The sequence below is a fragment of the Tachypleus tridentatus genome, chromosome 9 (assembly GCF_004210375.1).
Source record: "Tachypleus tridentatus isolate NWPU-2018 chromosome 9, ASM421037v1, whole genome shotgun sequence".
NCBI lineage: Eukaryota > Metazoa > Arthropoda > Merostomata > Xiphosura > Limulidae > Tachypleus > Tachypleus tridentatus.
Genome location: NC_134833.1, coordinates 49,492,868 through 49,517,219, shown reverse-complemented (window position 1 = coordinate 49,517,219; position 24,352 = coordinate 49,492,868). Strand labels below are relative to the sequence as shown.

General features: G+C 31.8%; 1 protein-coding gene across 1 annotated transcript in view; it reads left to right on the top strand.

Annotated features, from left to right (window-relative positions):
- Window positions 1–24,352, top strand: part of LOC143225214 (nephrin-like) — a 112,538-nt gene that overhangs the window by 68,734 nt on the left and 19,452 nt on the right. The window contains exons 2-6 of the mRNA XM_076454229.1: window positions 8,214–8,540; window positions 10,126–10,236; window positions 12,458–12,661; window positions 14,692–14,988; window positions 17,723–18,013. Coding sequence (XP_076310344.1) covers window positions 8,214–8,540; window positions 10,126–10,236; window positions 12,458–12,661; window positions 14,692–14,988; window positions 17,723–18,013 — 1,230 coding nt within the window. The remainder of the gene's footprint in view (window positions 1–8,213; window positions 8,541–10,125; window positions 10,237–12,457; window positions 12,662–14,691; window positions 14,989–17,722; window positions 18,014–24,352) is intronic.

Sequence of the window (24,352 nt, the reverse complement as noted above, 5' to 3'; positions counted from 1 at the left end):
ATCTTTGTAGTTTGCATTTTTGAAATATGTGATGTAATTCTTCTGATACAAAACGTGTCTCTGAAGTTAGCCATCGACCTATTTCTCTGAATACGGGCAATATGTATTTTTTCACATTTTTCTTTTTTTTTTCCTCTTCAGATAATACTTTGTTTTATCCTAGGTACTGAACATATGTTTTACGCATTAGGCTTGTTGGGAATTCACACATTTTTCCATGAAATTATATTAAGCACTGGTGTGATAAAGTTATTAACAAAGAAACTATATTTTGAAAAATTATTAACGACAAAACTTTTAATAAGTCACTTGCGTAATACATTCATATTTAGCAACTACCACAATAAGTAACGTTTAGCTTTCTAAACTATAAAATATACCTGGAAACAAAACTACTTTAAGAAAAGCACCACAATATATAAAGATTTCCACCATCACCTAAATAATTTGTTTGCTTGTTTGTTTTGAATTTCGCGCAAAGCTACTCGTGGGCTATCTGTGCCAGCCGTCCCTAATTTAGCAGTGTAAGACTAGAGGGAAGGCAGCTAGTCATCACCACTCACCGCCAACTGTTGGGCTACTATTTTACCAGTGAATAATGGGACTGACCGTCACATTATAACGCTCTCACGGCAAACAGGGCGAGCATGTTTGGACCAACCGGGATTCGAACCCGCGACTCTCGAATTACGAGTCGAACGCTTTAACACACTTCGCGACGCTGGGCCAAGCTAAATAAACTTCATTGTTTATGGTTACGGAATTGTTAAAATGTGAAATCGTATTTAGAAAGACTGTGTTGTGAATTCATGTGAATTTACAGTTAGAATAAAGAATACAGCATATTTTCTTATGTGCGCCAGGGCTTATGCACTATAAATGTACACTCTTTAGCTTACCCAATTTTGATAAGATTGTACTTTGCATTGAAATATAACATTGATTCATGTAGACTATAAACTGTAATTAGAGTTCAAGTGGTAACAAATTAAAACACTTAAAAAGGCACTGTCTTTGTATCGTATCTAGGTTTCTTTTTTGAGTCGATTACTTGTATACGTTTTACTATTAGAATGAACTAGAATACTAAGATTCAATAAAATAAGACAAGGGAGAGAAACTTCTATCTCGCATATACTGCTTTCTAAGTAAATACATAGATAGATGTGTTTCTATAACAGTTTCTACAGCTACTATAAGCAGATGATGCTACAAAGGACAGTATTAGTATAATTCGTAAGGCTGATTAATCAATAGGATTTTGCCTTTTCCCTATCATAGTTCTTACAACTCCTGAAAAGGAAACTTATTTTCCTCTTTAGTCTATATGTCAACAGAGTCTAAAAATTACAACTATCGAAAGGCATTTATGTCTGTAGGTCATTAACGTAACCATTCTTGCTACAGGTAATATTTTTAAATGAATGACATACTGTTTAATCAATCACCTTCCTATTATAAAAACTAATTCAAACAGCAACATTATATTGAGATATTTAACATATATTGTTAGATATTTATAGCACTTTTATTATTTGTTTTTACATATTATACTTTAAACAAAAATGAAATTCGAGTAATGACACTTACAAATGCATATATCCATTGACAAATCATATTTTCTATTATAATGTAACAACTTTATTAGGTAACACAAATAAACAGTTTATAAGCGATAGTGCACAATTCTTGTATTTTACAACAATCAGTCAAAACTTCAGATTATGCCAGACGGCTTAAAATTATTTTTTTCTCAGTTTGATTTTAATGTCTATTTAGACATTTCTATGTATATGTATATGTATGAGATTCCATTATACATTTAAATAATAATTATATGGATAGTGTTTAGTCTCAAACTCAGTCTAGAGTCTAATTATTATTTTAAATACACTATGTTATAATGTTTCAAAACTATGTATGGGATGATTTTTTTTCAACTAATGTATGTTGAAGTATTTGATAACTACATGAAAAAGGTCAGTAATGAGCTGACCAAGTCTATTTTATAATATACATTAAATTTAAAGGTCAGTAAAATAGTGATAAAAAATGGTAAATGTGCATTCATTGTTTGATGGAACATTTCAGTTAGTTTTCAATTCTTATATATTTTCTGTTCAATTAGTCTCCATAAACAAATTTATGTACGAAAAATCAAAAAATTTAATTAAAATTGATGACTTATTGAAATATGTAACAACAAAACGTTAACATAAACATCTTACTTTGTAAACGAGTGGTTTAGCTTTCATACAACTTCAGTACATTATGTCTATATGACTAATTATTCTGTTTAAGTAATTACTTCGTTTCTACAAAACAGAGAGACAAACCAGAAATTCTATTTCCATATGTTTCAAAATTTTACTGTATGTGCATTTAAATTTAATAGTTTTTCAACTAATCTTTTCAGAAATGAAAAAAAACAACAACTGAGAAAGTACTTTCATTAGGAATCGTGATTATTCTTCGATTATTTCAAAGATATTTTCCTCTCAAAGGTTTTAAAACACTTGATGTATTATCTTTATAAAGATATTATCAGTTACAAATGAATAGTTGTGATTATTCTGTATAAAATGTACGTTTCATAGGAAACTTCAAGATGTATATATACTATTTATAAATATATTTTAATTTATACAGCACAATATAATAAAACCTTTGGGATATACTCATTCTAGCATGCTTGTAGTCAGATATAATAAATCACCGTAAATGAAACATAACGAGCATTCAACAAGGTGGTTAAAGTTTTTTTTTTTTTTAGAAACTATACAAAACATATCATGTACTTGAATTATCTGAGAAAATTAACTGTTTCCATCATGTCAACCTCACATTACCTCTCATATTTCATTATATTCTATTATCTAAATAAAGACTGGCAAAGTATCACAAATGATGAACAATTTATCAACAAAACTTCAAGATACATTAACACAAGTATTTTAGTTTTTGAAATATTAGACTAAGTCTCATAGAACTTTTGTAAGTTATGTTGATATTAATATTTTAGGAGGAGTTTGTATTTATTTTGTGTAATGTTATGTGCAAACGAACACTGAATTTATCACAAAACATTTTAATGTAGATTTTAAAACAATGTTACACTAACATATGATGTATTATCTTTTATACTTACACTCAGAACATTAAATATTATTATTTGTTTTGTCATTTATAATTAGAGTTCACTTTCAAACGTGAGATTTTGAATAATTATACTCTTATTAATATTGAAATTTATTGTGTTAAAAGTTACAAGCTGTTTTCCTTAGTAGAGGTGATATTTATAATCATGGGTTTCACTTTCTCAGAGCAAAATGGCTGTTAAATTTCTTATGTTTCAACAAAATCGTTTTCTTGAGAGAAAGTAGATAATAATATCGCCTCTATTTTGTTTACGTATCGACTTGATTAATCAAATGTCGTCTTTAGTTTGAAATTCGCAATGGTGAAATTTGTGTGCACAGATATCTCATTTTTGTGCTTATGTAAAGGCTACAGTTCATAGTGAAAAACACTGAATTATCAATTCAAACTGATTCTTATTCATATATGTATATATGCTGAACAATTGTACCGTATTCTGTAATTACTGAAGAAATAACAATGTGAAGTTGACGTTCTTTGAAAGAACAATGTTGCCTTGTTTCATTACATTGTCAGCCTAATTTAGCAGTATGCAGTACTGTACTACCAATATGTTAAAAGCAACATTGCTGTATCGCATTAATAGAGCGTGCTTCGTTGTTGGACTATTTTACTGGATGGAGTGTGATACATTATCCATTGACCAAGATGATTGAGAATGTAAATATGTTGTGTTCGTGCACTATTGTCTGAGCACATTGTTTTTCTGCTGCATGTTACACTCTGTAAAAAGGTTATTTAAAAGTGGACCAAAATGTTTAAAAGAAACGTCTCTCATAATACATGTAAATTAATTGCTTAACATCCTTTTAAATTTACATCCTACTTTGCAAGAATGCATCATGACGTATATTGTGAATCTCTTGTAACACCTTTGTAAAATACACGCAACATGTTCAGTACAACCACCCGCCTAAGCAACATTATCCATATTTATAACACGTATGTGAGAAAGCTATCAAGTTGAAAAAAGTAAAATAACATATTGTTTTACATATATCAGGATGTTAAATATGATAGTAGCATTAGAAACAGCAAGTGTATGATTAAGTACAGATGGTCTGGAACTAATGAATTATTGATGAGTTTTATATATGAAAGGTAACTGTAAAATTATGTAAAGTAAATTACTTACTATAATATATATCTTGTGCAACTGAGGTATGATAAAAAATTCTTATTTGTAACAAAGTTGTAATAACAATTTCGTTAGAATAATAGCTTTACTTGTAATGTAATAAATCTAAGTATTGAAAACACAATCACATTTTGTAACACTCTATAATGATATCATCCTGGCAGCTTAGCAGTGCACCTTTTGGTTTCACTTTGTGGTAAGGTTTCTGGACAACTTCTATCTGTCATTGCGTTGGTGCCTTCTGGCGATACTTCTCGAAACTATGACATAATTGTTCCAATTCTCTCCCTTCCCCTGGTGTCTGAGGTCGGCATACGTGTGTAACCCTTTAGCAGCGTTCCACTCGGAAATCATGGAATCTATTAACATTAATATAAATTTTGGTAGGGAAGAAGTCATTTACAGCTAAAGCAGCCTGTGGAATGAGTTGCTCTCAGATTTGGTGAATGGAGCTAATGTAACGAAGTTTATGGTAAAGCTTGATATACGTTTGTATTATAAGGACTGGCTTTGAGAGTTTTTGTTTTTCTTACACAGAAAAGCCTTTATGTATCAAATTTCCCCTTGCTTCAGAGTTATCTTAAGCTATTTAGTTTTTTATATTGAAATTTATACATGCTGTTTAATGTGAGTCTCTTAACAGTGTCTAAAACAAAAAATTATGGAACCAACAGTGCTGTAGTCTGTCGTTTCATAATCCCTCTACCTTATAATATTGCTTTTCTATATATGTATATGGGAATTAAGTAACGTTAGAACATAAACAAAGATGAAAGCAACTGCAAGTCGGAGAAATATTAGCAACACCAAAAAGTGACGAAAATGTCTGAACATATTTATTCATAAATATATTCAAATCGTGCAGGAAAAAAGTAAATGAAAAAGAAAATATATATATAAAGTTGTAGAAGTGGTCCATAGTTTTCAAACATACATAAAAATAACTGTGAAAATAGCACAGTAAAGATATTGGGGATATTCCATTTCGTCAATTAACTTTCAATAAGTAGATGAAAACTGTTACGAGAGGAACTGAAGAACGACAATAAAAATGGACAAGGTTTTAGCTGGTTCAACCTTTGACATCCAAGTTGATCTAACGCCTATCATCCATGTTCTACAGTGTTAATTATAAAACCAAAGAATACAAAATAACCTTTAATCGAACTTACTCTTACAGAATAAATTTACCTGATTCTTGTCGAATGATATAATATAAATAAATGAGTTGTAGAAGCTGTATTATCTTCTTGTATAATTCGATAATAAGCAGTTACGCCTAACAGCTTCCATCCTTCATTTTGAGGTATATTAAGCATATGCAGAAAAGAAAATTTCGAATACAAAATAATATGTTTGATGTGGTACCAACATTAGAAGTTCCATTATCTTGGAATGGGAGCCATCGGTGTGGCATTTGCCAGTTATATTAAATCTTTCATAGATTGATTATTTTAAATTAAACATAAAGCTATACAATGGACTATCTGCGACCTGTGATGGTTATCGAAACCCGGTTTCTAGCAGTGTGAGTCCGCAGACATACAGCTGTGCCATTTGGGGCTGTATTAAATTTTATTTTTCTTTCTTTGCATGGGAGAAGATTTCGTACAAAGTAAATTGACATGTAAGACGACGAAAGTGTTAGAAACTCCTGATTGGGTTCAGTTCTGGCGCCATCTCTGCTTCAAAACTTGTGTTGTTTGTTTTTTGAGAGGTTTCAGATGTAGTACCTTATTGGCTTTGTCAACAGAAGAAGTCAACCAACAAGCCTGTTTATGTTGTGATTTGTATCCGCCTGTTTTCAACTTTGTTTAGTAAATTGATGACCATACATATAGTTTTTCCGCTCCACAGCGAACTGTTTATTCTTCTTCTACCTTTATTTGTTGCTCTACTAACAACTTATACCTTCGTTTAGTTTATTTTTGCTTTCAAAACTATGACCAAATGCATTTATTTTTCGGATATTATGGATCAAACCTACAACATAGTGTTTTTGCCTAGCAGCAATCAATGTAAATAAAAGATGTTGAAAAGTAGTAAGTTGAACTATCTGTGATGTTGACAATGTTCTTATTTAAAATATCATAAAAAATACATTTAAAATACCTCATTTTTTTCTTCAGTTTACTTCTGCAATCCACTTAGACAAATTTTCTTTAAACCTTTTAAAGTGAATATCGCCTAAAACAGCGTTTGTCAACTCATGATTTTTAGAATGTGTGACAGAATCACGAACAGACTTTTAAAATACATGGTAGGTTATCTATTTATTTAATATGTGTTTATTAAACTATGTTTTTTGCTATAAGGTTTTTATTGGGTTACGACTGTAACAATGAATTACAAATCGACCTTGTGCAAATAAGTTGAGAATGACAAACTTCAAACAAACACTTTTTATGAAGTTTTGTGTTCTGTGAGCAAGTTCTGTGTTTGATTGCCTAATTAATAACCAAATTAGCTATCGATACCGTTCTACATAAAATATTATTCTACTGATCAGCAGATAGGAAACAAACATCTAACCTATTTAAATTGTGTTATAAAAAATGTTATATAAAATTAACAAGTACGAAACTTATATGAATTATGTATGTGAAGTTTGGCAAGCTAATGATATTTAAGAATGCAAAATATCTCATAAACCTGTATTTAATGATTGTTGCTTCCACGCTGAATTATATCATGAATAAGTTAAACAATGATTCATATTCATAGCAGTTAGAAATTGTACTGATTTGTTTGTTTTTGAATATCGCGCAAAGCTACACGAGGACTATCTGCACTAGACGTCTATAATTTAGGAGCGTAAGACTAGAGGGAAGGTAGTTGGTCTTTACCACTCACCGCCAACACTTGAGCTACTCTTTTACCAACGAATAGTGGGATTGACCGTCACATTATAATGCCACCACGGCAAAGGGTAGACATGTTTGATGCGATGGCTATTCGAACCCGCGACCCTCAGGTTACGAGTCGAGATCCTTAACCATTTGGCTATGCTGAGCAAAATTTGTTGTAAAAAATTTATAACAAACTACGTGTATAGACAGTGATATTGCTCGCTAGCTTTCTACAAGAAATTTGCTGAAAGTGGAAGGACTATCTTAATTACTAATTCTTCGTTATAGCGTTCCTTAGTAAAATGTTTCTTGCACAAATGTGTACCATATATATGAAATGCCTGCAAAACTGTTTATAACTTCTAAAATTAATTTGTCAAAGCTGACCCTGTATACGATACTTGACGCTATAGTGATTGTTTGTTTGTTTTTGAATTTCTCGCAAAGCTACACTAGGGCTATCTGCGCTAGCCGTCCCTAATTTAGCAGTGTAAGACTAGAGGGAAAGCAGCTAGTCTTCACCACCCACCGCCAACTCTTGTGCTGCTCTTTTGCCAACGAATAGTGGGATTGGCCGTCACATTATAACGCTCCCACGTCTGAAAGAGCGGACATGTTCGGTGTGACGGAGATTTGAACTCGCGACCCTCGGATTACTAGTTGAGCGCCTTAACCACCTTGCCATGTCAGGCCTAGCGATAGTGAGTAATTCATACATTATTATTATTTAACAAGGATTTCGATCAATTGTGAATTTTACCAAAGCAGTCTTTAGGTCATTTCTTTTTCTGTCGTTGGTTTACCTCAACGTATTAAGAACATTTCACAGTTATTAGTCTTAGCTTTTCAGAAACAAGATAGAAGTGAAAGACCTTAGTATGAGCAAACAACGCGTCTGATAAATGAAATAATACCTCCTCTAGGTTCGCCATTTAAGGAGGGAAAACAAAACAAACCTAATTACAACTTTATTTCGTGGATTTAAAGTGTGTTTGTTACATTTAATATACTTATGTTAATCACTTTATTAGCACAGTAAGAAGAATAATTCTTTCTTTTATTTTCAGTTACTGTAATAGGGCTGGAAGGAGAAAAAGTAGAGCTACCTTGTAATATAACAGCTATTCCCGAAGAAGAAATTCCAACTCTTGTCTTCTGGTACAAGGATAACATCACTACACCGATCTACACTCTCGACGCCAGGAGAGGATCTCTTAGTCGAGCACGACACGCGTCTAGTTACAAAGTTACCCGAGTTTACTTTGCTACTGATACAGAACCAGCCGTTCTGAGGTTTAGATCACTAAACAGTAGTGACCAAGGATCATATCGTTGTCGAGCGGATTTTGATCGAGCTAGGACTCGATACACCGACAGTGTTCTGAAGGTTATTGGTCAGTGGTCAGTGATTACAGTCTTTTTCCTTAAAAAAAAATAATTTTGTGTCATTTAGCGAACGAATGTCTGTTCAGAAGAAATAAAGAGAGTTATCAAAAATTTACTAAAAAAACAAAAATACAATTTCATCATCAAACATTTATGGGTAACATAATAAAACATTATGTGTCATTTCTTAAAGAAACTCAAAATTAAACAAGTGATGTTTGTGTTTTACAAATGGGTAACTGTTTCATATATTTGTGTACATGTTTGCTCATTTTGGTCTCGCGTCTGTATCAAAATATGATGTGTTTTAGTTAGAAAAATATACGAGATAAACTTAAATATAACCTATAGTACACAGAAAGCAGCATTGGATTAGTTAGGTCTCCGTTGTTAAACAAATTATTATATAACGAACAAATAAGTACTTAATCAGCTTTCTTAAAATTATCAATTCTAACACTGGATAGCTAATACAAACATGTTCCCTATATTTAATATTATTTTATCAACAGTAACATGTTTTCTTAAAGAATATAACTCCTTCATTGGATGGCTGGTAAAGACATGCTACCTCTATATTTAATATGCTTGATAGCAGCTGTAACATAGTTTCTTACAGTGAGCAACAGTTTCATTAGATGGCTAGCAGTATCAATTTTGTCAATTAATTAAAGCATATTCATTCAGATTTTATACTATTGGAATAACTAGCTGAGCTGTGAGAGGTTGGCATGTATTAAATGTTTTGCCTTCATTATTTCCTTCTTCAGGCTATGACTTACATATTATGTTTTCGTTCTCATCTATTTCAAATTAAAGCAGGCTTTATATCCTGGAAAAATGTGACAATGATGTATGACTGCGGGCTAAAGTCAATCCAAAGTTACGAACATCAGTGTATACAATAGTCAACGAAATGTTAATACAATAAACTTTGACGAAACGACGTTGTAGTATAAAAATGTTGTACAATGAACTGTATTCGTATATTTAAATATGAGAGTAAGTTCCATATTTTATGTTCCCAATTTGTTTAATTTCTCAAACATTCTTGCTAGTCTGTTAACATAAGTTTATTGTGTATGAAATAAAAGTATTCTTTCCTTTAGAAAATGAGAAAATTATTAGCTTGAAACACTGTAAAAGTATATTAAAAGTATTTTATATTAATAATTTGCTTTATCGTGTGTTACATTCCATAGACAAGTATTTATCAACCTACAACATTTGTCTAATAAAGAGTAATGAAACATAACACTAGTTAAAAATTAATAATTGGCTTCCGGAGTGTCTCAACGGGAATTGTGAGGGTTATAACACTAAAATTTGTTTCGATTTTTGCGGTTGAGATACCATAACTAGCTCATTGTGTATCTATGTGCTCAATAACAAACTAATTAATTAATCCTAAAGAACACAAAAGTGAAAGCTTTTATTTATTTAAATAAAAATGAGTTATTTTAAATGTGCTGACAGTGACAAACAAGTTAATTAATTCAAACGAACATAATAGTGAACACTTCTATTTATTTAAGTTAAAAATGAGTTATTTTAAAAGGGTTGACAAGATGTTTTGTTTCCCTGTTTCTTTAGTGCCGCCCCAAAAGCCCGTGATTAAAGATCAAAATGGAAAAGAACTGAGAAGTCTTATTGGACCATACAATGAAGGGGAACCTTTGCACTTGTTTTGTGAAGTCTTCGGAGGTAATAATTATTTTTCAATGAAATTTTTCCAAGAATAATTTATGTTGTTTGCATTGAAAATTAGGTATTTGCACTGAAAGGTTGATTTTCTTTACCGTTGCCGTTTATAGACCATTTTTATTTCTAATTAAATATCTTCATAACTGTAGAAAAACAATAACATATTTTCATTCTTCCGAAAATTTCAATTTCCTATTTATTTTAAAAAAACGCTCATGTAGTATCCAAATGATTTTGACAAACATGACTTCTTAATTTTGAAACTTTCTAATAATTTTGAAAGATATTAATTTTATTAAAGTATTTCACCAAATATTAGAAATCTGCGCCTAATTACCTACCACATGAGTGATTCTTGATACACTTCGTGTTCATGATGAGGAAAATATAAATGTGGACTGAAACACTCTGTTGAAACTTGATCTGCATCACAAGTTCTGTGAAAGATAATCTAAAACAGTCTGTTAAGACACGATTTATCTCAGAGGATCTGTAGTTAAACTACTGCGTAAATCTTAGGTTCTGTAAAATACGGACTTAGCTTGATGAAACGTGGATCTGCAATTATAAAGGAATTTATTTCAGGTTCATTAAGAGATTAACTGAAAAAAAACGTTAAAATTGAACCCATTTCACGGTGCCTGTAATGCTGTATGAAGTATTGGGCAGTTCAGATCCTGTAAAAGAGACACAAGTGTCAACAGGTTGTTTCTCCATACTCAAATGTGTTAAAATATTCATCTAATATTTCATGTGTTGCTTGTTTACGGGAAAAAAGTCACCAGCGTGTTTAAGTAAATTTTAAACTAGTGTTTCAGATTTCAATGTTTGTTTGACGTTTAAAACTTGGGTTCTAAAAAAATCTTAAAGAGTTATGTCCTAAGTTAACAGTTTTGTGCATAAATGAAATATTTTTCTTAACGCTCATAACTTATTGTAGGAAACCAGAAGGTTTTTTCCAAAACGTATACAAATTAAACTATTTATATTCGTATCAAATCTTTTCATAGTCCCCAAAAATAGTTTCTCTCAGAATGGAGTTGCGATAAGATAGAACCAACAAATGGGTACCGTGGAAAGTAGTTTTACCTTACTTGAACTGGCTCAGTAATTGTCTTCCCTAGCTCTAGTTCAACATTAACATGTTAAGGTGAAATTAAAAAGGAATATTTTTATCCAAAACAGCAGTCAATACTAAAAGTTTAATGAATAGGTTGAATACTCTTTCATTAAAACGATGTTAAAGCCTTAAAGTGTAATAACACTCCATGTCGTTTCGCTATTATATTCTATCTGATAATTGTGTCTTCTCCTACAGCATAATTTCCATTGCAGAAGGTTCAGTCATAAGACTGACATGTTAAAAGCACATTCCACTCTCTAAGACCTTCCATAATGCATCTAGTGTACAAAGAAAGCGGTTTTCCAACACTCGTTTCAACAATCTTATCGCAGAAAACTCTATTTGACCAGTGTACATGTTCCGGGTGAGGGTGGTGATGACTGGGTGCCCTCCCACTAGTTTCGATCCCCAGCTGTTTGAGATATGCGATGATTGAACTGATACGTCATGGAAGCATTTTATTTCTATGTGAAATTTGTTGCTTTTCAGACGAAAAATATTCTTCATTACAGTGTGCACAGTTATCCTAGGCACATGGATAATTTTAGTGTTCTTAGATTCTCACTTATTACAAGATGTCGCATCTCGCTTATAACATTTGGGGTATGTTTTGTTGCAGGACCCTTTCTGATGGTCCTGGTGTTCCATATTGATCCACAACTCTTTGTTTTTCAGTGCCTTTAAATACAGGAGTATTCTACCTTCTAAATTTTAAATCACGGAATCTGAACACAACTTTATGATTCGAGTGAATGTATATTTTATGTTGGAAAGGATTGTTATCCTTTGCTTCTGAAAAGCGATTAATGTCGGAGGCATCACACGCTTTACTTAACGACAAACAATGGCAAAATGTAGTTCTGATACATGCCTACCCACCGTGTGTTTATATTACTTGTGATTGTCTTGTGACTTGCTCATTTGGTTATTGAAAAAAAAAAAAACATTTTAATATAAGGTACTCAACTTTGTAACAATTCTGAATCGTTTTGTTTAATTTAATACCCTTATAAACCAATTAAGAGAAACTACTGAGACAAGAGTTGATTGAGTTTGAAGATCAAAATTTACATAATTGTTTTGATTGGATACTGGCAGGAAATCCTTCACCAGAGGTAACCTGGTGGAGAGAATCTGTTCTTTTGGACAACACCTACAACATCACTGAGCCAGGAACAATTTCAAATGAACTTCTTATTCTAACCTTAGAGCGACATGACTTGATGGCGGCTTTCAGCTGTTGTGCATCCAATTACAATCAAAGTTTGCCCTTATCTTCAACCGTTACAGTAGACATGAATTGTGAGTAGCTTTGATAGAGCGTATTTTTATGAAAACGTTTACCACTAGACCTCAAAAATATTGAAAGTAAAGTTAATTTGAGAAGAACATAGACAACAATGATGACAAATTTAGTGAACTTAATATCTACATCTGTTATTCAATATATAACACAAACATTTATTGTAAGGTATCGTAAGAAATAATAAATAAACAGTTATTTTAGAGATCCAATTGAAATGTCTAACAATATGTGATTTTGTAGCTCTAAAACAAACAGTTATTAATAATCTAAATTAATTTGATTGATTTTTTACCTTAGTTTGTGTATTAGTTACCCTCTCTTTTGTAAGATGGCTTATTGACCATTAACTCCCGGCGCAAAATGGCCAGGTAGTTCAAGCACTTGAGTCTTAACCTCAGAGTCGTAGGTTTCAATTTCAGTTCCACCAAACATGTTTGCTATTTTAGCCATATTGGCGTTATAATGTAACGAGAAATCCCACTATTAGTTGGCAAAAGTTAGCGATTGGAGGTGTTGACTAGGAAAGTGCCTTTTCACTTGTATTTCACTTCTAAATTAGAGAAGGCGGGCGCAAATAGTACTCGTAAAACTTTGTGCTACATTAAAAACAAATCGTCATTAACTGAACTTAAGAGCTTAAAATAAGTTAAATGGACTACTTTATCACATCCATTTTATTTAGTTAGTATTCATAAATTTGTATAAGAAAACCGATGAAGCACCTTCGATATTTTTAATGGAGAAATGTGACCTTTTACATTTGTTCTCCAACAGGATAGCTGAGTACGTCCAATGTATGACATGGTATTTTAATCAAATTAATTTAAAATTTTAACAAGAGCCAGTTATGACAAAAACGGCTGAGAATTAAGCAGGTAAGCTCAGCATATTAACTATAACTTGTTTTATGACGTTTAAATAATTTTTTCGTCTGTTTATGTTTGTTTGTGTGCTTTCTTATAGCAAAGCCACATTGGGCTATCTGCTGAGCCTACCGAAGGGAATCGAAACCCTGATTTTAGCGTTGTAAAGCCGTAGACTTACCGTTGTACTAGAGGGGAGCATTTGTCTGTTAATAGCAACTTTTCTCTGCAAGCACAAAGAAATATTGTTACATTTTACAAATAATAACAACTACTGCTACGTTCTTAATAAAATATCTTAGTCTTTGTACTAAAGAGTTTTTATAAACCGCGTCTGCTTATTTTAAAGAACTGTTTGACGTCTTTTCATTTGCTATATGTTATGAGCTTATAAACTATTTATGTAAAATCAAATTGTGACAAGATAAGTATTTTTTCACTCATATGATGTTGTTTTGGTTTTCATAAAATATTTCCTATACCTGAAATACACTTAGCCTATTCGTATAATAACTGTTATTTAGCAAAGTCAGCAAAATCGAACATTATAGCTGCATGAAATTCTTAATTTATAAGTTTTATTTTTATTCAGCATATATTAATCCCCATCGTTTTTAAATTCGCTTTCTCTTTTTTACGACGGATACTACGATTGAGAAAACAAGAGAGAGATATTCATTAAGTTCACTGAGATGAGAGAAAGGAATCTTTTCCAAATTCTAAGGAATATAATAGTTAACCGAATTTGTGGATCCCTTTCAAATTACATTAAATTAGTTCAGTTGATCAGGTTTATCTCATTTATTATGGGAATTTTTAATCAATAAATATAAATAGTATTTAAAAACCTGCATGTATTACTATATAAATAATAAATCAAATCCTGGAAAATTGGCTTATTTTAAGGGACATGTAGAAAGTAATTCATGTTTAAAGTTCAATTGAGATAACAAGTTATCAAGTTGCTATATACGATAATATTACGACATTTTAACGTTAAAACACTAACTTGTTTTAATGGTTTGAAGAAATAGCTAATTCAAGAGTAAATTTTATAAAATTAACAGAGGAAGTAATTTAGTCTATTTTTATTTTTTTTGTGCATTGAAGCGATAACATATTACAAGCTTTTTAAAAAAAGAAACTCTGTCTCTGCTCCTCAGTTAGACCGCTGGTTCTTAGGATTGCTAAAGAACCCGAGACTCTGTCAGCTGGAACGACGACCAAGTTGGAATGTCAAGCAGTTGGTTCACGACCGTCTGCTATTGTGACTTGGTGGCAAGAAGAAACAGAATTAAGGACAACCAAGATGATGATTTCTGTAGATGGGAATATCACCACAAGTGTATTGACGTTCAAACCATCTGTTGTAGATAACGAGAAAATCCTAACCTGTAAAGCTCATAACCCTCTAATAAGGGATAGCACATTAAAAGAACAGAGAATTCTCAATGTTCATTGTACGTAAAATTATAGTAAATTATGAAATGGTTTTTCCTAGAATAATAGTTATTATAATCTATGTCTGTATGTTGCTTTTAAATACTACTTAAGTCATGAAAATGCACATATTGATTTAATAAATACTACAAATAAAACAAACTTATAACGCCAAAATGTTCTTTTTACTTAATTAGACACTCAACGTTTCGCTTTACACAAACCAAAACTGACAAAACCAAGCTTTCATTAAGTAAAAATAACATCTTGGTGTTATAAGTTCGTTTATTTTTAATATTAATCTATATGTTTTCTACAAACCAATATGCACTACAGAAATTAGATTATGTGAAACCAAGATTATTTGCTTCTTGTTGCCGAAGACCCCACGCTCTGTACTTCGAACCTATGGATGGACAAGAAGAGTTAATTCTTGTTATTTGATCACACAAAGAAGACTCAAGGTTTGTCGGTTGAATGTTTTAGTCTATCAGTTCAAAACTAGGTACAGCTGTACTCACATAGCCTTTGTGTACTCACATAGCCTTTGTGCATCTTCAGGTGAAAATTCCAAACAAACCAAAGTTTGTGTGGATACAATTAGGTGCAGAGTATTTGAATAAGTAACACATATGTCCCCATGTTTGACTTTCTCTAGGTTAAAAAAAAAAATGTTTATATACCTCTCAACTTTAAATCAATTCATATCGCTAATAAAAAATATTTGTGTGTCTTAGATTGAATTTAATTTTTAATTTTAGAAACAAGAAAAAACACTTTGGGTAACAATTAGCTTTTTTCCTCAAATAAAATAAAATAAACTTAAAAAAATAGAATAAATGTGATAAATTTCACGTGCAGATGGAGCTCACGAAAACAAATCATCATGAAGAAAAACGTAGTCTTTTAGTCATGAATAGAACCTTAAGTTACTTATAAGTTACAAACGTTATCATCGGAAATGTCATGTCAAATGCAGATACAAATATGAAAAAAAACATTTATACATATATTTTTACTTTCACTTAAGACGCATCATATAACATATTAGCTTTTGACGTGATCAGTAACGACAACAGTTCTGAGCACTGTAATTTCTCATCAGGTATTCTAGAATGACAACAGCAATTGCAACCTACTACATTATCAAACGAGACGTTAGTCTCGAGCATTGTAATATCTTGTCATATTATCTGGAGTAAGAACAAGAGTGCTACCTACTGAAGCGTAATTAACGTCATAGTAATTCATCTGCTGTAAATTGCATCATTACCTCATCATTACCTCTAATTTGAACCCTTGCACCCTAATATTTTTATTTAATAAAAATAAATTAAAGAAGGTGTATGAATAAAAACCTTACCAGGTTTGAAAACCTAAAGGTCACATTAAACAACATAGTTTTTGAATTTTGATAAGATCTTAATCATTTGATTTAATTGGCACAAAAACCTATACTTTTGTTGCTGTCATGCTAATCTCATTTTCTGTAATACAGTTATCTAACTATACAAAGAAAAACAACTTTAGTTACAGTTAAGTTATATTAGACACCAGTTGATATTGTTTCTCGAACACCATTTGCAAGATAACGTTTGGATATTTAAATGTTTCCAATGAATGGAGAAATACAATGAGATATCACACTAAACTATAAAATAGTACAAACACGTTAATAGCACTTGTATACCACCATTTTTATTTTCCTTTGAACACACAATCGAGTAATAGTCGTCGACCGCACATCAGTCTTCTTGTAGCTTGTCTGCCAGCTTCCTCCTGGACTCTACCACTGAAACCTGATTAAATAAATTGTTTTATCGATTCTATCGCTTCTCTTCTAAGAAAGACTAAAAATCTCTAGCTGATGATATTCGACTTTTGATGATACAATGTTTTTCACTTGCTTATAAATGCTTATATTGAGTTTTCTCTGTTGTAATTAAATCAAACAGATACGCTTGAAAACAAAGGACTGAGATTAACATATTGGCGCTTAGATAATACAATGATAAGATATATGTATATAATGGGAGGATTTGAGTTAGGAACTCAACCTGTAACTATGCTATATATACATATTTATATGTACGTTTTCTATAATGCACATTTCTTGTACGGTTGAAAATATTTCTTGTATAATTGGGCAAGTATTTTACGAGATAAATTATTGTTTGAATTTAGCAAACGTAAAGAATTTTGAGTGAATTCCACTTTGCAATTGTAATCCTTGAGTGCTTTACTTACAGTGTTGTGGAATTTAGAATGTACCTTACGATATGTTGAAACATTCTCTACTTTAAAATTCATTAATTTGTGTTTCTTAGAACTAAATCACTTTACGTGTTTTCTTTTTAAATGAATGAAATGCTATTGGTTACAATCAGATATTTAGGAAACTTTAAATCTTCTTTGCTGTGATAAATAATAAATGACATATTTTAACCTGTTTTTCAGCTCATAGATATAATTAAATTCCAGTAAAACGTTCTGTATTACATATGTCGTGACAACGAACTCAATGCTTGATTTCCAGCTCAAATGTATATGTAAAACATTAACAAAGACACTAAATAAAAATTCATTTCTATGAACAGTTGTATAAATATCTTGCTTCAATTAATTCGATCTAAGATGATCTGTTAGTGTGTTAGAACTAACCTCTTTTTAACCTCAAATTAGGGTTTTTATTTAAGATTTGTGATTAGAAATACTTTGTTCGACTAATGCTGATTTTAATAATCGCTGTTTCAGATGCTCCACGAATTAGTATAAACAGCTCAGGTGATATAAAGAATCCAATTGTTAAAAAGGGACACGATGTATTCTTTGACTGTAAAATACAAGCTAATCCTTGGGTAACTGCTTTCCACTGGCTCTTCGAAGACAAGGAACTCCATACCGATAAATCTGCTGGTATAATTATAAGTAATTACACATTAGTTCTCCAAAAGGTTGACCGTTCGAAGAGAGGTCGCTACGTTTGTAGAGCTACGAACATCGAGGGTTATGGAGAAAGTGAACCTATTCATCTTCGTATAGAATGTAAGTGAAAAGGCAATCTTCTTTAATACATTGTGTGAATTATCTTAATTAGAAGATCTAAACTAAATATATTTTTCAATTAAAAATAGATACATTCTAAGATAAACACGAAAAACATCTGTAAGCACTTTCTAAAAATTTTACTAGTGTACTAAATTGTGATACAAATACTTATTGCTTATATTTAGTCACCTCAAAAGAAAGGCAGAATAACCTAGTATGAAGCAAAATCATCAGGACAAAATAATATTTTGTCATTCTTTTCATTCTATGGAGCTAATTCCTCCATGGCGTTACATGATGTAAATTTCAAAACAATGGTACTGTTTCACTGATCCCTATTGAGAACTGAATGAGCCAGGGTGAGAATACTTATTGTTATTTAGAATTCTCATATACTTCTGTGTGTATTTGTGTTTTTCTTTTATATACTTGTACCAAGGGCATGTCATAAGGATTCTGTTGATTGAACATACTGATCAATAAATTTAGGATATTTTCTTACATATTATAATTTATCTTGGACAAGCCTCCAATTCATTACGTTACTTATTACAGTTTCAAATGTCCTGAAACTGACGTTAATTGTAATACAAACTTAGAAGTTAATTAAATGTCAAGATGCATGAGATTTAAGATATTTACCGACAAGACTGATACACACACTTTTGTTTCTTAATACAAATAAATATTAATATATAAACAATAATACAATTTATAATAACGGTTATTAAAAACAGTTATTACGAATACTGATTTTTATAGAAAGTTTTACATAACAACAAAAAAATATTGAGTTTTCCTATCTGATCCTAAACTTCCTTGACATGCTATTGAGGGTTCACGATGAGCGAATTAATTTCCAGTTAAAACAGGCACAATTCACTTAACTGGAAGCTAGCTATCCCCTTACTGATCACAGGTGAATTTTTTCCAGTTGATGTTAAATAATGTCTTCGTAAAGATACTAACGCCCGATGCTAATCCGCTAAAGTTAAAAGGTTTGTAACGTTAGAAGTCTATAAACGTTCCTGGTCAAATATCTGTATCGTCCCGATGAATAAGCGTTAATCACGGTTATAGCTTCCGAGGTGTACTGTATAACAACTGTAACAAACCAATAATATATGCTGATCTTGACGAGTCGCGTTGGTTTATAAGATTGAGAGGAGATTTTCTAGAAACTTCTTCTAAGACAATAATGCTGGTATTTACGTACATATACACATTGTTGATACTTACAATCGAGAATCTTCTACACATTCAGTGAATATAAAGGAATTTCGCGATACACATTTAAGAGTATAAGTTACATTCATTTCCAAATGCATATATTTAACTGAAAGTAAATATATAATAGAAAATCAGTCACACTCAAATAACTGTCATGGTAACCCCTGCAGTGTCTTAACCACACAGAAAGGAGCGAGCAATGAGTTAGCTTATGGTACTGGTATAAGCTAGAACACAAATAATAACATTTGAATAGTATTCAACTATGTTTAACACTATACGTTAAATTTTGTTTTCACGTCACGGTCCAAAAAGCATGGAAGATTATCTGTAGAGCAGGTATTTTGCATAAAACATTTACGTGATGTTCGTTGGGCTCTTCGACATATCGTGGCAGACCTGAAATGCTCCCCAAACATTGTCAAGTACATACGAGATCATAAGACAGAGGCAGGTACATATGAACATAGGAAAGGAAGAGGAAGATGACCCAAACTAAATTATACTGGTGTTAAGTATCTTTGTTCATCCAGCCTTCGGGACAAAAGGAAGACTGTCACTGATCTCAAGTATGAGACTAACGACCAGGTACCAGATGACAGAAAAATGTCCAGATCTATAGTATCGAGAAGATTCAATACGAATGGAATATTTGGTCATGTAGCAGTTAGAAAACCTTCACTTCGATCTACAATTGTTGGCAAGAGACTCAAATTTGTTAGAAAAGTACAAAACCTGGACTGGTGATGATTGGAAAAGGGTGTTATAAACGAATTAGTCCAAGTTTGAAATATTTGGTTCAAAATGTACATCTGACCAAAGAGAGGTACAAGATACTTACCTCAATGCGAGGGTGCTTTTCTGCTGAGGTGACAGAGATTGATAGCTCAGAAACATGACAATTTTGATTAAATACGTTGAAACAATGTCTAAAAGACTGTCTACAATTATTAAAGCAAAAGCGGGACCCAAAATATTAACTATTTGCTGAACTTAAACACTTCCACTGAGCTTCTTTTGCAGTAAATGTAAAGATTAATAACATGTTAAAGTTTCACCTGTGATTTATCTTTCATTGTTCATTAGAAGTAGTCAAAAACTATATGTAGCAACACAAAGCGATAAATGTTTGGAAATTTATATTTTATTTTTGCATATAGTTTGATGTAATTTAAAGGATATCATGTAGTTTGATATACTTTAAACGATATCATGTGATTTGATAAACTTTAAAGGATATCATGTAGTTTAATACACTTTAAAGAATATCAAGTAGTTTGATACACTTTAAAGGATATGATGTAGTTTAATACACTTTAAAGAATATCAAGTAGTTTGATACACTTTAAAGGATATGATGTAGTTTAATACACTTTAAAGGATATCATGTAGTTTGATACACTTTAAAGGATATCATGTAGTTTGATACACTTTAAAGGATATCATGTAGTTTCATATACTTCAGTTAAAGAATATGATCTAGATGATGATTAATGACCTTGGATTCTTAAATTTCAAGTGTTAAGGAAAGTGCAACGTCTTTGGAATTTTTTTATTTTATCGTCATAAGTCATGTTTTCTTTTCTTTCATTGATTCTCTAGATACTTATGTTATTTGGGAGACGGTCGTAACCGGAAATCTAACATTCATATTTGTAATATTTGCTGTTACGAAAAATTCAATATTAGGTTTTCAACAAGAAAAATGGATATGTGATTGTGCTGTTCATGCAAGATGCCAGAACATTTGCAAACTTTTACTATTGAGCTGGATGTTTCAACAGTAGAAGGTCATTTAAGGACAGTCTCTTTCAACACGTATAAGAACTTGAGAATAAAGATTGTATTTTCAATTGAAAAACAAACTTATTTTCCTCAAACATAGCAATATAAAAAGTGATAAGGTTATATGTTAACATGTTGATATATGGAAGAAGCTCCTACTAACTTGTCTCATAATATTGTTCATTAAATAGAGGTTTAATACTCTCCAATGATTGAACAATGTTAATATAAAAACAAATATTCTTTCAGGCCCATGGTTTGCTATAAGTCTTTTTTTTATTAGACATTCCTTACACTAATAATTAAAGAATTAAACGCGAATGTACCGAAAGGTAAGTTTTAGGTTACAGAACTCTAAGTAGCAGTGCAAATATTTAGTTATTATTCCGTAAAACACTATGTAAGACAATTTTTACTTTTTCTTGTTCCTGGTCAGAAAGTGTTATTTCCCAATTGCTTACGCCGAAAGTAAATGAAAAAGACCTATTTTTCTCTTCAAACTTTGCTTTTGTGACATGCGTAATGAAATTTTCAAATTTACTCATTTTTCAGAACATTCCAGGTAAATTCAGTGCTGAGTAGCTGAAAGAGAATTTTATCGAACTTATATGAATTTTCAAGAACTTTCTAGAGTGTTGTAGAACTTAAGAAAATTTTTAAGAACCTTTTAGAATTTTCTAGATATTTCCATAGTAATTTATATACAGGGGGTCACCCTTCACTACTTAAATTTAGTTCTAACTGCCTAAGTGAATACATAGACCTATTCAAGGAGGTTTTACAAAGTTTCCCTGTTATCTTTGCCTTTGGGACAGAGAGACACCGCAGCGCACTGCAACAGGAAGCACTGGTCACAACGGTCTGAGTTCTTTGTGGGGAGACACAATGTCAAGTGTGAGTCACTAGTGGACCTACAGAAGGTGTTTTTCTCACCATTACACATAAAATTGGGTCTTATGAAACAAGTTGTCACAGCTCTTGATAAGGAGTCTGCAACCTTCAAGTACTTTCGAGACTTCTTCCCTAAGCTGTCTGAGGCAAAGGTCAAAACTGGTGTCTTCGTTGGATCTCAAATGAAGAAGATCCTGAAGTGTACAGAATTCCCCAAGAAGCTCAGTAGGAAAGAAAAAAATACTTTGGTCTGCTTTGCCACAGTGGTTCGGGGCTTCTTGGGCAATCATAAGGCTGAAAATTATGTGAAACTGGTTGAGGCTTTAGTGAAGAAGTACGGCAAAATTTGCCGCAGGATGTCCCTGAAAGTATATATCCTTGACGTTGATCTTGATAAATTTAAGGATAACATGGGAGCATACTCAGAAGAGCAAGGCGGGCGCTTGCACCAAGATATATTGGACTTTGATTGCCGCTACCAAGGAGCGTATAACGAAAACATGATGGGTGACTATATTTGGGGGATAATACGTGAAAGTGATTTACATTACAGTCACAAATCTAAAAAAAAAAAAACTACTCACTTCTAAACATGTTTGTATAACTTTAGTATAAATACATGTAAATCTTGATTCATATGTTGTTTCATTCAGTCCTTATGTAAATGAAAATGTGCAAATATGCCCGTTTTTACCTAGAAAATAGGTTAACTTCTAAATTTCATTATCCAGGTCACAAAAGCAAAGTTTGAAGGGAATAATGGTCATTTTCTGTACTTTTACAACATAAGCAATTAAGAAATAACACATACTATCCAGGAACAAAATTTGTGTTATATAGTGTAATTTTATTAGGCAGTATGAAATAGAAAAATGCATACTTTATTAAATAGTGTAAAATAGTAAACTATATTACTTTATAAATTTTGAGATGCTTAATTGAGAGCATTAACGGTAACATCACGTTTCTTCGGGTAATATTTCACACTAAAAAGAAGGTTTAAAGCACATTTGAAACTTTCGATCTCACGTTTTGCGTTTATGATCAGTCGTTACAGCAGAGAGAACGGTGTTTTAAATATTGTAATTTTAGACGTATTTTCAATTCAAAATAATTTCTCAACTGTTGAAGATTCTAGTAAATGTTTACCTGATGTAAAATTTCTGTTTTGTATTAAGGAAACGTTTATTTCCCATCAGTTACTAGTTGCTGGTACATCAGTAGAAACGCTCTTCTTGTATTTCATCATGTTAATATGTTATTATAGAAGCAGATAAACAATCTTATGGTTTAAGTTACTACTCCTTGGGTTACACTGCAGAAGAAAAACATATTTGTTGTAGTTTTCGTCACACACTATCTACTTGTTGGCATGACAACAGGATATTTGAAGGCTTCATCATTTAAGATCTTCTTTAAGAACTACATGTAGGTATTGTGGAGAATTAGACATTTCAGTCACATTACATCTTACTTTCGAACTGAAGACAGAAGAGGAGGTAGAATAAGACAATTATTGATTGGTTGTCAGGGCAACACATCAGGTTTTGCTCTCCAGTGTGTGAGTGGCTAACTGCTCTCTCAACATTCGGCCTCGCTGAACATGTGCAGGTTACTCTCGGCCAACATATGATTTGTTGTCCTCATAAACGGTCAACAACTGTCATATTCTACACTTTCTTCTGTTTTCAGTTTTATTAAAATCTTACTACTTGGTGCTATTTCATTGTATATGACCTTAGATCTCTGGGGTTACATGTAAATATTAAGATTTTATTAAATATTTTAATCTCATTTTAAGAATCACTATTAAATGTATGATACTTATCTGTAATATTATTACCATTAATATTAAACAATATATCACATTCTCAGTACATGGAATTTCAGCATGCAGGCATATTTGTCTATACAAATCACTACTGGTAACATGATTATCAAGATCACAGGCCCATAATGAATATATCACTGAAAATTAGATCACAAAAACAATTTTATTGTTATGTGCATTCAAAGAGCAGAAAACGTATAAAATACGCACCTGTTCATCTTCACATAGATTGATTTATAATGCTGACGAAATTTCCGGCATTGTCATCCACGGTCACCCTTCGCACTGTATTTCTCGAATACTTTTACAGCTCTTTTCATTAGATTTTTAATACTCAAGTCCTTTTCGTCAACAAAACTCCACATCTGTGAGTATGTAAAGGTATTTCCACATTCATTTTAAAAGTTTGAGCTAGTTGTTTGTAATTAGTTATAAATGAATCAGCGTGCTTTCATTGTGCTGCAAAAGATTGTTATATGGAAAATTCTGCTGTGACGTCATACATCAATAGGAATGGCTTTGACAACCAGACAACATTCTTGTCATTTTTTTGACTGGATGTTTAAGGCAACAGCTCAAACGTTTCATATCACGTGATG